At 52.9% G+C, this 15,063-nt stretch overlaps 1 protein-coding gene across 2 annotated transcripts in view; it reads right to left on the bottom strand.

Annotated features, from left to right (window-relative positions):
• SFXN5 (sideroflexin 5) overlaps positions 1-15,063 on the bottom strand; it is a 93,718-nt gene that overhangs the window by 41,793 nt on the left and 36,862 nt on the right. For both annotated transcript variants that reach the window (XM_063401241.1, XM_063401243.1), the window contains exons 6-9: positions 14,953-14,978; positions 8,203-8,256; positions 5,515-5,571; positions 4,414-4,479 (exon numbers count right to left, since the gene is read on the bottom strand). In XM_063401241.1, the coding sequence (XP_063257311.1) occupies positions 4,414-4,479; positions 5,515-5,571; positions 8,203-8,256; positions 14,953-14,978 (203 nt within the window). The remainder of the gene's footprint in view (positions 1-4,413; positions 4,480-5,514; positions 5,572-8,202; positions 8,257-14,952; positions 14,979-15,063) is intronic.

Here is a 15,063-nt window from a genome sequence, read left to right as displayed (position 1 = left end):
TGAACAGCAGCCAGATATCAGGAGCTGCAGCCTAATCCCAGGAATCCACTCAATTGTTTGGGAAAAATAAAATTACATTATCACTCTGTTCAGAACAGCGGTGAAACGAGGGAGCAAAAGAAAAGGCAGGAAAGAGGATGGTGTGGGGAGAGTGGGATAAAAATAAACTACAATCATAGGAGGAGAAATGGGAATATTAGAGGACGGAATTCCCAGATTTGCTGTGGCTGCCCCTGGATCCCTGGCAGTGCCCAAGGCCAGGTTGGACGCTGGGGCTGGAGCAGCCTGGGATGGTGGGAGCTGTCCCTGCCCATGGATGGGGATGGGATTTGGGATCTGTTCCGACCCAAACACCTTTCCCAGCCTTATTTCAAGTGCTTCACCTGAGTCATGCACAGGGGAAGGGATGAAATTCTGGCCCAGCTCTCCCTGCTGAAGCTGTGCTGTGACTTAGGTTGGGATGGGAGCAGCTGGAGAGATAAGGAAATATGGGGAGAGAAATACGGAATAAAAGAATATTGATTCCTCCCCAAATTCACCCTATAGGGCTGGAAATCAGGGGCTGTGGTTGTAGCAATTCCTCTCTCTCTAAAAAGGGAAGAAAATCAGGATATTTGCAAAGATTTCCCATTTAACTGCAAGACAGTGAGGCCAAAATCTGCTCATCCAGCACGCGATGGAGCAGTCTGCCTGTCCCTGGTGTGAGGACACGGAGGGTGAGGCTGGTGGGGAGCACAGACACAAATCCACTGCTCTGTCCTCTCCGGCTCCTCCCGGCCCTTTTCCACCTGCAAACAGGGAAGGGTCTCCCTCTCATGGCTGAGCCCACATCCCAACCCCTCCCTGCTCTGCTGGGGTTTTTCGTACTACTGCATTTTCATTTTAATTTTCCTAGTAAAGAACTGTTATTCCTATCCCCATGTCTTTGCCTGAGAGCCCCTTAATTTCAAAATTATAATAATTTGGAGGGAGGGGGTTTACATTCTCCATTTCAAGGAAAATGCTTGACTCCTCAGCAGACATCTGTCTTTCCAAACCAAGACAGTGCTCCACGTCAGAGAGGAGAACCTTTAAAGGCTGCTGCCCTTCCTGCTCCACGTGGAGGAGGAAAACCTCCTTCCAACAGCAGGAAAAACCACCGGGAAGCCTGCTGCTCTTCTCGCTCTGCGTGGAGGAGGAAAACCTCCCAACATCCAGAAGGAGAAGAACCTCTAAAGGCTGCTGCCCTTCACGCTCCACGTGGAGGAAAACCTCCCAACATCAGGAGGGAGAACCTTTAAAGGTTTCTGCCCTTCTTGCTCCATGTGGAGGAAAACCTCCCAACATCAGGAAGGAGAACCTCTAAAGGCTGCTGCCTTCCATGTGGAGGAAAACCTCCTTCCAACACCAGGGTAGAAGAAGAACCCCTGAAGGTTTCTGCCCTTCATGCTCCACATGGAGGAAAACCTCCCAACATCAGGAGGGAGAACCTTTAAAGGTTTCTGCCCTTCATGCTCCATGTGGAAGAAAATCTCCCAACATCAGGAGGGAGAACCTTTAAAGGTTTCTGCCCTTCATGCTCCATATGGAGGAAAACCTCCCAACATCAGGAGGGAGAACCCCTGAAGGTTTTTGCCCTTCAGCACCCCGGAACATCCCCAGACCCACGGAGAGCTCCTGCCTCTCCCTGTGCACTGTTCTGACCCCAGAGCACCACAGCTCCATTCCACCACTGCTCCACACCCCAGGGCACCCGGGGGATCCCAGTCTGGGGACACACGGTGGCACTGCCAAGGAGGCAGCGGCTCCCCCCGCAGGGAGATCTCTGCTAGCACCGGGCTGAAACGCCCCAATTTTATCACCTGCAAATCCCATGGAGCTTCTCATGCCTCTTCTCACAGGGGAGCTTCCCCAGCACCCTGAGGGTCCTTTCTGTGCTCTGGAGCTGCTCTGGAGCTCCGGCTGCCCTGCAGGACCCGGGGCAGCCCCGGGAGTGAGAGATCCCCGCGCCTGCACTGGCTGTGCCGCGGTGACACCTCCACTCTGCACAGTTCCTTACCAGGGCCTCGCAGCTGCTCGGGGGACAGAACTCTGCCAAGGTCCTTGTCCGTGTGTCCTGCCCCTCTAACCTGCCCCTGTTCCGAGAGGGAGAGCAGCATTAATGCCACGACCACGGGATCAGCAGCGCCGGGGCGTGCCGGGGTGGGAGGGGGGTGTGAGGGCAGCACAGCCAGCTGGGGACGGTCACCTCGGGGACTCACTGGGGACAGAAAGGCTGGCTGAGGACTGAGAGGCCAGGGAGACCATCCCAGGCTTCCCCAGGAAGCTGTGGATGGAAAACCAAAGCACTGAGGTTGTTAGGATGGGGATTAGGGTTAAAGTTCAGCTGGAAAAGTGGGCACAGACCTGTGGGTGAGCCCAGCTGGGAGCTCAGGTGAGCCGGGCTGGGAGCTCAGGTGAGCCGGGCTGGGAGCTCAGGTGAGCTGGGCTGGGAGCTCAGGTGAGCTGGGCTGGGAGCTCAGGTGAGCTGGGCTGGGAGCTCAGGTGAGTCGGGCTGGGAGCTCAGGTGAGTCGGGCTGGGAGCTCAGGTGAGCCGGGCTGGGAGCTCAGGTGAGCTGGGCTGGGCTGGGAGCTCAGGTGAGCCGGGCTGGGAGCTCAGGTGAGCTGGGCTGGGAGCTCAGGTGAGCTGGGCTGGGAGCTCAGAGAGCTGGGCTGGGAGCTCAGGGGAGCTGGGCTGGGCTGGGAGCTCAGGTGAGCTGGGCTGGGAGCTCAGGTGAGCTGGGCTGGGCTGGGAGCTCAGGTGAGCCGGGCTGGGAGCTCAGGTGAGCTGGGCTGGGCTGGGAGCTCAGGTGAGCTGGGCTGGGAGCTCAGGTGAGCCGGGCTGGGAGCTCAGGTGAGCCGGGCTGGGAGCTCAGGTGAGCCGGGCTGGGAGCTCAGGTGAGCCAGGCTGGGAGCTCAGGTGAGCTGGGCTGGGAGCTCAGGTGAGCCGGGCTGGGAGCTCAGGTGAGCTGGGCTGGGCTGGGAGCTCAGGTGAGCTGGGCTGGGCTGGGAGCTCAGGTGAGCCGGGCTGGGAGCTCAGGTGAGCCGGGCTGGGAGCTCAGGTGAGCTGGGCTGGGAGCTCAGGTGAGCCAGGCCAGGAGCAGGGTGAGCTGTGCAGGAAGGGCCAGCAGAGGGGACAGCAGCAGCAGTGCCAGCACTCAGGCTGTGACAGGGAAAACCATCGAGCACAGGGGTATCCAGTAAAATGGAGTTCTCCCTCCAAACCTCAAGGCACTTCAACAACTCCACACCCTTTGGAAAATGGTCTGGCAGCTGCACAAGGAGCAAAAGCAAATTCTCTGTGACCTGGAAAATGGGAAAAGTTCCAGCTGCTGTGGGATCTTTGATGTTCCAAAGGGAAAGGTACCACCACTCAGTTCAGGGCTTATCTGAAAACCCAGTGTAAGGAATAACTTTCCTGAGCTGCTCCTCAAAACTGTTCCTGCCCCTCTGGGATGAGCAGATCCTGCTCCTGATGTCAACCTGTGCTCCTGGGAATGTGATATTAAAAGCCACAAGAGCTGGATTTTAGGAATGTTAAAAGCTCCTCCCTCACAGATTATTTCACACAGAACTTCAGAGGAGGCCCTGGAGCTGCTCCAGGGCTGGAGCCAGGCTGGGAGAGCTGGGAATGTTCCCCTGGAGAAGGGAAGGCTCCAGGGAGAGCTGCCAGCCCCTGGCAGGGCCTGCAGGGGCTCCAGGAGAGCTGCAGAGGGACTGGGGACAAGGGATGGAGGGACAGGACACAGGGAATGGCTCCCACTGGGAAAGGGGAGATTGGGCTGGGATCTTGTGCAGGAATTGCTGCCTGGGAGGGTGGGGAGGGGCTGGGCTGGAATTCCCAGCTTTGCTGTGGCTGCCCCTGGATCCCTGGCAGTGCCCAAGGCCAGGCTGGATCCACCTGGGACAGTGGGAGGTGTCCCTGCCATGGCAGGGGTGGCACTGGGGGAGCTTTAATGTCCCTTCTCACCCAAACCATTCCAGGATTCCATGTCGTGACCTGAACCAGCTCCAGCCTGAAACACATCCACAGGGGAAGATGTAATTCCATCCCCAGGAGAACATTCCAGAACTCTGCCTCTCCTGTCCTGCCACCCAGGGCCCTGCAGCCTCGAGGTCTCTAATTTAGCCTGGTTAATTGATTTAGCACCAATTAATGCACGTGGGGAGAGTGGGAGCTCACAGAGCAGCCAGGGCACAGCGCAGGAGGGGCTGGATTCCGGCTCTGGTGGAAAGCTCGGGCATGCAGGGACAGCCACATCTCAGGTGACAGCGTTTGCTGGTTATCCAGACAGAGGTGAGTCAATTAAAGATGTAAACATGCTTGGCAGTCCAAAAAACATCTCCCAAGCAGCTCCTTAGCCATGAAATCCAGAGACAGAAAGAGTTACCCACTGCTATTGAGACAGCACTTATGACAGCTCCCAAGTAGCCCTGGATGAACTTGGATGTCGGAGAAGGCTTTGGAAAGAAAAAACAAAACATATTTTCAATCAACAAACTTCTGGTTATTAATATCCAACCCATTTTTTTCTCTTTTTTTTGTTTGTTTGTTTTGGTTTTGGTGCATTTGTTTCAAAGCAGAGACAGGTTCAGTTCTGTCATATTGTTCTGTGACACATGGTCTGTCATCCCGAGAGGCAAAAGCGAGGAACTCGCGGCCTCCCGAGCAAGGTTACGGGGAATGGAAAATTAATTGGCATCAGAAAATTATAATAATAGCAGCTCAAAGGAAGGATGTGAGTGAAATTCAGCACATGGTACCAAATTAGCATTTCTACCCTCGAGTGCTGAACCCCAAAGTCACCACAGTCAATATTTTGTCTGTGAAATGTTCTCTCAATGAGCTGGAGGGATTCCAGCTCGGCTTCCCACATCCCAACACGGGATGAATGGAGGCTGAGGAGAAGGGAGGGAGCAGGGACAGCCCCACCAAGGAAGGGACAGGGACAGGGACAGGGACAGCCCCACCAAGGAAGGGACAGGGACAGGGACAGGGACAGGGACAGCCCCACCAAGGAAGGGACAGGGACAGGGACAGGGACAGGGACAGGGACAGGGACAGGGACAGGGACAGCCCCACCAAGGATGGGGCAGGGACAAGTTCAGCTCCACCAAGGATGGGGCAGGGGCAGCCCCAGCACTTCCCACTGCTCCCAGCATGAACAAAGATCCTTGGGAGATGGGATCATGGAGCTTCCTCCTGCTCCCCCAACCCAGGCACCATTCTTTGCTCTTCTAGGTCCCAGTTAAACCATTCCAGACCAGTTCAGACCATGGACTGGTTCAGCTCCGAGGCCCTGAGCCTCATTTCTGTGCCTTGAGCGATTCCCAGATCCTCGTGCTGGTTACACTGAGTTTAAACACGGGACAGAGGCCAATCCAGAACCCCCTCAGTGCTCACTGCAGAGGTTTCAGGGCCGGGGCAGAGGCAGGGTCGGTGTTTCCCTGGGGAGGGCGCGGGGCCGTGCCCAGAGCTGCCCCGGCTGTGCTCACCTTGCTCGCGTTGCGGTTTGCATAGTTCACACAGGCGTTGTGGCTCTGGTTCAACCACTGCGGGGCACAGGAGACACTGCATCAGCACAGACAGACCCTGGGAATTCCATTTCATCTCCCCTGTATTTCAGGCTCTGTATTTCACCCAGGGTGCAGCTCTGAGCTCACACTCAGGCTCACTCAGCTCTGCACACAGCAGGGACACAAAACAAATCCTTCTCCTGCTGCACACCCAGGACAGCTGGGACAAGTGTGCAGGGCAAAAAGCACAAACAGGGGGGGCTGAGGGAGGAACAGGAAGGATGGGACTGCATCACCTGGGGCTGCAATGGGACAGTGAAACCCCAAAGTGCAAATGGACCAGAACTGATCAAAGGGTGAGACCTGGTGAGCATTTGTCCATTTTGGGACCATTTTGTGTCCATTTTGGGTCCATTTTGGGTCCATTTTGGGTCCGCCTTGGGTGTAGCCCTGGCCAGGCTCTTGTCCTCCCCAAGGTGTGTCCTTAAAGGCCTTTCAATAAATCTCTGCTTCATTCTCCGGCTCTGCCCAGTCTCTGTTTCAGCTCAGCCTTCCCAAGTCACCAGTCCAGGCTCCTCGGAGTTCTGAGGGAAAACTCATCTGCCTTTGGACTGCTCCCAGCTCAATGCCCTGCTGCTGCAGGGTCTAGGTCTGGTTTGATGCCCTTCAAGTGGAGGGATGGAAATTCCAAGGTATCCAGTGCCCCGAGGGCAGCTCTGCTTCCCTGGATGCTGGATGGGCAACTCCTCTCCTGACCCTGTCTCCCTCAGTGCTGTTGGGTTTTAATCTCACAGAATCTCAGGATCATTGAGGCTGGAAAATCCCTCCAAGGTTGCAGAGTCCCAGCTGTGCCTGATCCCCCTTTGTCCCCAGCCCTGAGTGCCACTTCCAGGCCTTCCCTGGACACCTCCAGGGATGGGCACTCCAAACCTCCCTGGGCAGCCCCTGCCAATGTCCACCCACCCTTAGTGTGAAGGAATTCCTGCTGGTGTCCTGCCCAAACCCATCTGCAGTCAGCTGCCGTTCCAGCCTGAGCTCCAAAGGCTCCAGAGGGTCACAGGAGGCTTCTGAGGAGCAGGAGATGAGCAGATGGAGCTCATGGACACACCTGGCATTGAACTGGCACTGCAGCAGAGCAGCTGTGGCTGCCCCTGGAGCCCTGGCAGTGCCCAAGGCCAGGCTGGACACTGGGGCTGGAGCAGCCTGGGACAGTGGGAGGTGTCCCTGCCCACTTGGGGTGGAATGGATGGGATTTAAGGTCCCTTCCCCCAAACCAGTCTGGGATTCCATCCCAGATGTCCTTGAACAGGGCAGGTGAGTGGCCCCCAGGATGTCCCAGCCCCTCCTCCCCTCCCAGCAGGTGGAGGCACCGGGACAGCTCCCAGCTCCACCAGAGCCCCATTCCCTGCACAGTTGTCCCGCTGTGCTCCCGGCTCCACCAGAGCCCCATTCCAGCAGAGTTGTCCCGTTGTGCTCCCGGCTCCACCAGAGCCCCATTCCAGCAGAGTTGTCCCACTGTGCTCCCGGCTCCACCAGAGCCCCATTCCCTGCACAGTTGTCCCACTGTGCTCCCGGCTCCACCAGAGCCCCATTCCCGGCACAGTTGTCCCGTTGTGCTCCCAGCTCCACCAGAGCCCCATTCCAGCAGAGTTGTCCCGCTGTGCTCCCAGCTCCACCAGAGCCCCATTCCAGCAGAGTTGTCCCGCTGTGCTCCCAGCTCCACCAGAGCCCCATTCCAGCAGAGTTGTCCCGCTGTGCTCCCAGCTCCACCAGAGCCCCATTCCAGCAGAGTTGTCCCGCTGTGCTCCCGGCTCCATCAGAGCCCCATTCCAGCAGAGTTGTCCCGCTGTGCTCCCAGCTCCATCAGAGCCCCATTCCCAGCAGAGTTGTCCCGCTGTGCTCCCGGCTCCGCCGCCCTCCCCACGCTCCAGGCAGATCCCACTCTGCTCGGAGCCTTCCTGGCTGCACAACTCTTCCACCACTCACTCTGCAGACAATAAAAAGACATTTGCCACCAGCAAGGAGGCTGAAAATAACTCGTTCCTTCGTTTCAGCAGGCGATGGAATCACACTTGTGGTGTGTTTACTATGGATCTCTCATTCCCATGCCTGCTTCTTCCCCTTACTCCTAATTCCCAGAATTTTAATGGGAAATCACACCAGCACCTCCCTACACAATTATTTCCCCCCAGAGTTCCTGTAGCAGACTGAATGTGGGGTCCTGGGCTTTCCATGCACACCTATTCCCAAAATTCCTGGGAACAGGGCCTGCCATCATCCCCAGCCCTGCACAGATGTTGCCCTTCCAGCATCCTTCCCAAGGAAAATCCCAACTCCTCCCAAAGGCAGATGTGTGAGTTCAGGGCCAGCACTTCCATGGATGTGCACATGGAAGAACCATTTACACCCGGACAAAAAGCTGATTTTTGGTTCTGGCCTGTTCTGCCTCTTCCTCGCCACGGCACAGGAAGGTGTGGGATGAAAAGGGGAGCCAGGATTTGTTTCCAGCCCCTTCCAGGCCTTTCCCTGGATGCATCCAAGGACATCCTGTCCCTAAAGCACAGCCAGGGTGGGACAGCCACAGCAGCAGTCTGTCCTCTGGGCAAACCCCGCTCTTCCCTCCCCACATTCCCTCCCCACATTCCCTCCCTCCCCAAGGAGCAGTACCTGCCAAAACACAGTGGAGGCCAGGGTCTGGTTGGGCAGGAGAAGACCAACAACCTGCAAGAGGAGAGATTCTCTCGTTATTAACGCAGCCCTGCTTTGCTCTCCGTGCTTTTCCAGGCATGCCAAGCTGATTTCCAGGGACTTGAATAAATTATCCTCATTTCTGGCTCGGTTTCATTCCCGTTATTTTTCTCATCCCAGTCGTGATCAGCCTCCCGTCTCTCCGTTTCCAGGGGTGGAACTGGCTGATGTCGCTTCCCCTGGAAGCTCTGCACCTTTAATTCCTGCTTGTGACACACCCTGAGAATCCCCTGGCAGCTGACACTGCCCAAAGATCCCACCAAACCCCCAACAATTCCCTCACCCAGGTATTCCTGGAGGGAACACAGACCCTGCACAAAGGCCAGAGCTCAAGGCTGTCACTATTGGCACGGGGAGGGTTTCTCATTTTCCTTTGGAACATTCCCACTTTGGGGCACCAGGAAAAATCCCTCTGGAACGCCTGAGGACAGCAGAGCCACCTGGGAACCCGGGGTTTATTTTAATTAATGAATTAATCTTTGTTGGTGTGTCCCACCCCGAGGCTCGGGGCAGCCCGGCCCAGCACATCTGGCCAGATGTTCCCTGCTGGGGCCTGCACTGGGGCATGGCAGCACCTGAGGGCACACAGAGGTGTCCTGGGCCTGAGGGTGCCCTTGGGCAGGGACACAGCCCTGCAAACCCCATCCCTGACACAAAAATACCTGCCTTGGGGCCATCCTTTCCTGCTTTAGGGCTGGTTTTCTTATTTTAGCGCCATTTTTTTCCTGTTTTACAGCTATCTTTCCTGATTTAAGGCACTTTTTCTTGTTTTAGGGCCATTTTTCCCTGGTTTACGGCCATTTTTTCCTCATTTAGGGCCATTTTTCCAGGTTTAGGGCCATCTTCTTGGTTTAGGGCCATCTTTTCCTGGTTTAGGGCCATGCTTCCTCATTTAGGGCCATTTTTCCTAGTTTAGGGCCATTTTTTCCTGGTTTAGGGCCATTTTTTTCCTGGTTTAGGGACATCTTTCCTGGTTCAGGGCCATCTTTCCTGGTTTAGGGCTGTTTTCTTGTTTCAGTGCCATCTTTTCCTGGTTTAAGGCTGTCTTTCCTGGTTTAGGGCCATTTTTTTCCTGGTTTAGGGACATCTTTCCTGGTTTAGGGCCATTTTTCTGGGTTTAGGGCCATTTTTCCGGGTTTAGGGCCATTTTTCCTTTCAGAGCATAAGGAACTGAAGAAGAGGGAAGGGATGCAGGCAGGGCGATCCCAACATTCGGCCCTACAGACAGGATGAGGAACTCCCAGCAGGAAAGAGGCGAGGTCAGAGCTCCTGTGCCCCCAACACCTCACATCTCTGGAGGTGTTCCCTGCCTGCAAAGCCCCAGGGAGAGAAGGGCTGAGGCCTCCTCCAGCCCCATCCCTTCATCCCCATCCCTTCATCCCCATCCCTTCATCCCCATCCCTTCATCTCCATCCCTTCATCCCCATCCCTTCATCCCCATCCCTTCATCCCCACCGGCGTCTCCGGGCAGGGAAGCTCTGAGCTCCTCCCCACCCTCAGACCTTCCCCAGCCCTTCCTCTCAGCTCATTCCCAGGGGTTTGGGAAGGAGGAGACCCCCCCTGTCCCCGGGATGAGCTGGAGGAGGGAACGTCTCCATTCGGAGAAATTCACGGAATCCACAGAAACCACACCAAACAAAAGGGGCCGGGGCTTGGGCGGCCTCGTTCCCTTCCCATCCCCTCTCCCTTCTCCTCCTCCAGCTTTTCCTCCCACTCTGGTGGAGTTGCAGTGACTTTGTTCCCTGGCCCGCCGCCAGCTCCCACTAATTTACGGCTGCGTTCCCCCCACGCGGAGCTCGGCGTTAATTAACGCAGCCCCAAACGAAGGCGCGGGGCCGGGACCCCGCTGGCCCCCGGCTGCCTGGTGGCCCCAAAAGCAGCGGGACCACGAGGCTGGGGAAGAGCAGGGCCAGGCAGAGGCTGGGGATGAGCGCCGGGAGGGGGAAAATTCCGGCGGAGGGGGAAGAAAAAAATAAAAAAATAAATAAAGGGAAAAAAGAGCACCCAAAATCTGTATGACTGAAAGAGGCACGTTTAAATGCAAACTCTCCATATGTGCAAGAGTCTGTCAAGAAATGTACAGTTTCACTTTTAATTACTGTCAGGGGAAAAAATAACTAAGAAGGAAAACAAAATAAAAAAAAAATTAAAAAGAGCTCCTAAACACTGGCGAAGTGTCACTGGCAGGATTTAATTGGTGATCGGGTGTGAAGGGCCCTTGGTGGCCCCACGGACATCGGGGGGCTCTGAGCAGCCCCAGCTCAAACCCCGAGTCCTGCCGAAGGTGGGACAGTCACCTGCAGCCCCAAATTCCCACCTGCCTCTCCAGAGGTTCTTCAAAACCTCAACAAAGCCCCGATTTTGGATGGCAGGGGGAAATCAGGTGCTAAAAGCTGTGGTGGCAGCAGGACCCTGCCCTCAAGGCCAAGCTGAGAATGAATTTCCTGAACGTGGATAAATCCTCCCCCAGAGGAGGGAACAGCAGCCCGGGGAAGAGGCTCCATCCCCACAGCAGCTCTGCACATCCCAGCCCTGCAGGGAGAGAATTCCAGGGGCTGGAGCCTCTCCCTCCTGGCCTGGAAATGGGGGAAAAGGGCAGAGCACACTCTGCACACTCCCAATGTCCCAACCTGTCCCTTCCCTGTCCCCTCTGCTGCAGGGTTGGTCCCAAAGCCAGCACGGAAAGGATGGAGAGGGAAAGGCCAGAGAGTGCCATGGGGAGAACAAACATTCCCGGGATTTGGAGGTGCCAGGGGAAGGACAAATCCCACTGGGGACAAGGACAAATCCCCCTTGGGGACAAGGACAATTCTCTCTGGGGACAAGGACAAATCCCACTGGGGACAAGGACAAATCCCCCTGGGGACAAGGACAATTCTCTCTGGGGACAAGGACAAATCTCTCTTGGGGACAAGGACAAATCCCACCTGGGGACAAGGACAAATCCCACTGGGGACAAGACAAATCCCACCTGGGGACAAGGACAAATCCCACTGGGGACAAGGACAAATCCCATCTGGGGACAAGGACAAATCCCACCTGGGGACAAGGACAAAGATAAATCCCACCTTGGGGACAAGGACAAATCCCACCTGGGGACAAGGACAAATCCCACCTGGGGACAAGGACAAATCCCCCTGGGGACAAGGACAAATCCCACCTGGGGACACGGACAAATCCCACCTGGGGACAAGGACAAATCCCACTGGGCACAAGGACAAATCCCACCTGGGGACAAGGACAAATCCCACTGGGGACAAGGACAAGGACAAATCCCACCTGGGGACAAGGACAAATCCCACTGGGGACAAGGACAAATCCCACCTGGGGGACAAGGACAAATCCCACTGGGGACAAGGACAAATCCCATCTGGGGGACAAGGACAAATCCTCCTGGGGACAAGGACAAGGACAAATCCCACCTGGGGACAAGGACAAATCCCACTGGGGACAAGGACAAATCCCACCTGGGGACAAGGACAAATCCCACTGGGGACAAGGACAAATCCCACCTGGGGGACAAGGACAAATCCCACTGGGGACAAGGACAAATCCCATCTGGGGGACAAGGACAAATCCTCCTGGGGACAAGGACAAGGACAAATCCCACCTGGGGACAAGGACAAATCCCACTGGGGACAAGGACGAATCCCCCTGGGGACACGGATGGCCCAGCCGGAGCCCAGTGCAGCCTCTCTTGAGGAAATCCCATCCCCCTTTGTGGAACACAAGACTCAAACTGTTTTTATGCTGGAGCAGGCTGCCAATTTTGTCACTAAATTTCACAGATCGATTGGCATAAATGTTACATTTTAATTTTAACATTTGAAACGTTTGGGTTTTTTTTTTTTTTTCCTTCTAAATGACAAGAGGTTCCAGTTTATCCTTTACAGCTCCTGAAATTGGGCTCATCTGACAGCTCTCGGCTCCTGTGACAGCTCTGGATTGGGGCCGATTTCATTGTCAATTTGATCGTTAACTCGTTTTTGTTTAACCTTTTCTTTTAAAATGCCCCACACAAAGTTCCCACCGAGGCTTCACCCACCACAACAAACAGCAGCAGCCCTGCTGCGCCCCGGTTTTGGGGTTCTCAGCCTTGGTTTTGGGGTTCCCAGTCCCGGTTTTGGGGTTCCCAGCCCTGGCTTTGGGATTCCCAGAGTCAGCTTTGGGGTTCCCAGCCTCAGCTTTGGGGTTCCCAGCCCCGGTTTTGGGGTTCCCAGCCTCAGCTTTGGGGTTCCCAGCCCCGGCTTTGGGGTTCCCAGCCCGGTTTTGGGGTTCCCAGCCCCGGTTTTGGGGTTCCCAGTCCCGGTTTTGGGGTTCCCAGCCCCAGCTTTGGGGTTCCCAGCCCCGGTTTTGGGGTTCCCAGTCCCGGCTTTGGGGTTCCCAGCCCTGATTTTGGGGTTCCCAGTCCCGGCTTTGGGGTTCCCAGCCCCGGTTTTGGGGTTCCCAGTCCCGGCTTTGGGGTTCCCAGCCCCGGTTTTGGGGTTCCCAGTCCCGGCTTTGGGGTTCCCAGCCCTGATTTTGGGGTTCCCAGCCCCGGTTTTGGGGTTCTCAGCCCTGATTTTGGGGTTCTCAGCCTTGGTTCTGGGGTTCCCAGCCCCGGTTTTGGGGTTCCCAGTCCCGGCTTTGGGGTTCCCAGCCTCGGCTTTGGGGTTCCCAGCCCCGGTTTTGGGGTTCCCATCGCCATGAAGGGCACCCAAACCCTGACAAAATTCCCAGCAAGGAGAAATCACCCTCAGCCACCAGCCCAGGAGAGCCCTCTCTGCTTTAATTTGAGAGCCCTCAACCACGGAAATGCAAAATAAAAGTGTCCAGAATGAAATCTGAGAGTTGCAGGAGTCCAGCTTTCCAAAGGGAAAGATGAAGATGCTGAAGGAGGTTGTGGCAATTATTTTAAATTAATAAATAACCTCAAATAGAGGCTGAGTTAATTCAAAATAACCTGATATTTAATAAAAAAATAACCTCTCTATATGAATAAATAAATAACCTCAAAAGTAGATAATTAACCTCAGACAGAGGTTGGGTTAATTCAAAATAACCTGATATTTAATAAAAAGTAACCTCTCTTTATGAATAAATAACCTCAAAAGTAGATAATCAACCTCAAACAAAGGCTGGGTTAATTCATCAATAACCCAATAGATAATAGATTAATAACCTCGATATATTCATAGATAAATAATCTCAGTAGTAAATAACCTCAAACAGAGGTTGGGTTAATTCATAAAAACCTGACATGTAATAGATAAATAACTTCTCTATATTAATAAATAAATAACCTCAGTAGTAAATAAATAACCTCAAATAAGGGTTGGGTTAATTCATCAATAACCCAAGAGATAATAGATAAATAACCTCAATATATTAACAGAGAAATAACCTCAATAATGGATAAATAAATAACCTCAGAGGTTGAGTTAATTCATAAATAACCTCATAAATAGTATAGAAATAACCTCAATATATTAATGGATAAAACCCCCTAATAATGCATAAAAACCCTGAGCCAGAGGCTGGGTTAATTCATCAATATTTTCATATAGAATAGATAAATAACTTCAGAGTATTACCAGAAAATAACCTCAGCAGTAGGTAAATAACCTCAAATAGGGGTTGGGTTAATTCATCAATAACCTGGTAGATAATAGATAAATAACCTCAATATATTAATTAATTGATAACCTCAATAATCTCAACCAGAAGTTGGGTTAATTCATCAACAACCTGATACAGAATAGATAAATAACCCCTCTATATTAATAAATAAACAACCTCAATAGTAGATAAATAACCTCAAAGAGAGGTTGGATTAATTCATCAATAACCTGATAGGTAATAGAGAAATAACCTCAATATATTGATAGAGAAATAACCTCAATAATAGATAAATAAATAAATAATCTCAGAGATTGTGTTAATTCGTAAATAACCTCATACACAGCAGATAAATAACTTCAATATATTGATAGAGAAATAACCTCAATAATAGATAAATAAATAAATAATCTCAGAGGTCGGGTTAATTCATAAATAACCTCATACACACTAGATAAATAACCTCAATATATTGACAGAGAAATAACCTCGATAATAGGTAAATAAATAAATAATCTCAGAGGTTGTGTTAATTCATAAATAACCTCATACACACTAGATAAATAACCTCAATATATTAACAGAGAAATAAACTCAATAATAGGTAAATAAATAAATAACCTCAGAGGTTGGGTTAATTCATAAAGAACCTCATAAATAGCAGATAAATAACCTCAATATATTACCAGATAAATTGCCTCAATAGTAGATAAATACCCTCAAACAGAGGCTGGGTTAGTTCATCAATAACCCAACAGATAATTATAGATTAATAGATAAAGGACCTCTATACATTAATAAATAAATAACCTCAATAGTAGATAACTACCCTCAACCAGAGGTTGGGTTAATTCACCAACAACCTGACAGATAACAGATAAATAATTCAATATATGAATAGAAAAAAGCCCCTGAAGAACAGACTCAACACCCTCCAGCAGAGGGTGGGTTTTCCACGGTGGGAATGGGGAAGGTGGGAATCCCTGGGAATGCCACGAGGGCCTGAGGTGGGCTGTGGAGAAAATGTGTGCTCAGAAATGCATTTCTGGGTGCCCACACCCAAATACTTACGATGGGCGTTCCAAAGGGAATGTAACCTGTGGGGGAAAAGAGAAATTAATGAAAATGGATTTGAATTAATGTCAGAGCGGAGGGGAGAAGCCGCTCCCGGCACCACCCTGG

Source organism: Prinia subflava, chromosome 7, assembly GCF_021018805.1.
Source record: "Prinia subflava isolate CZ2003 ecotype Zambia chromosome 7, Cam_Psub_1.2, whole genome shotgun sequence".
NCBI classification, from domain to species: Eukaryota; Metazoa; Chordata; class Aves; order Passeriformes; family Cisticolidae; genus Prinia; species Prinia subflava.
The sequence above is the reverse complement of the archived record's forward strand: the minus strand, read 5'-3'. Positions and strand labels throughout refer to the sequence as shown.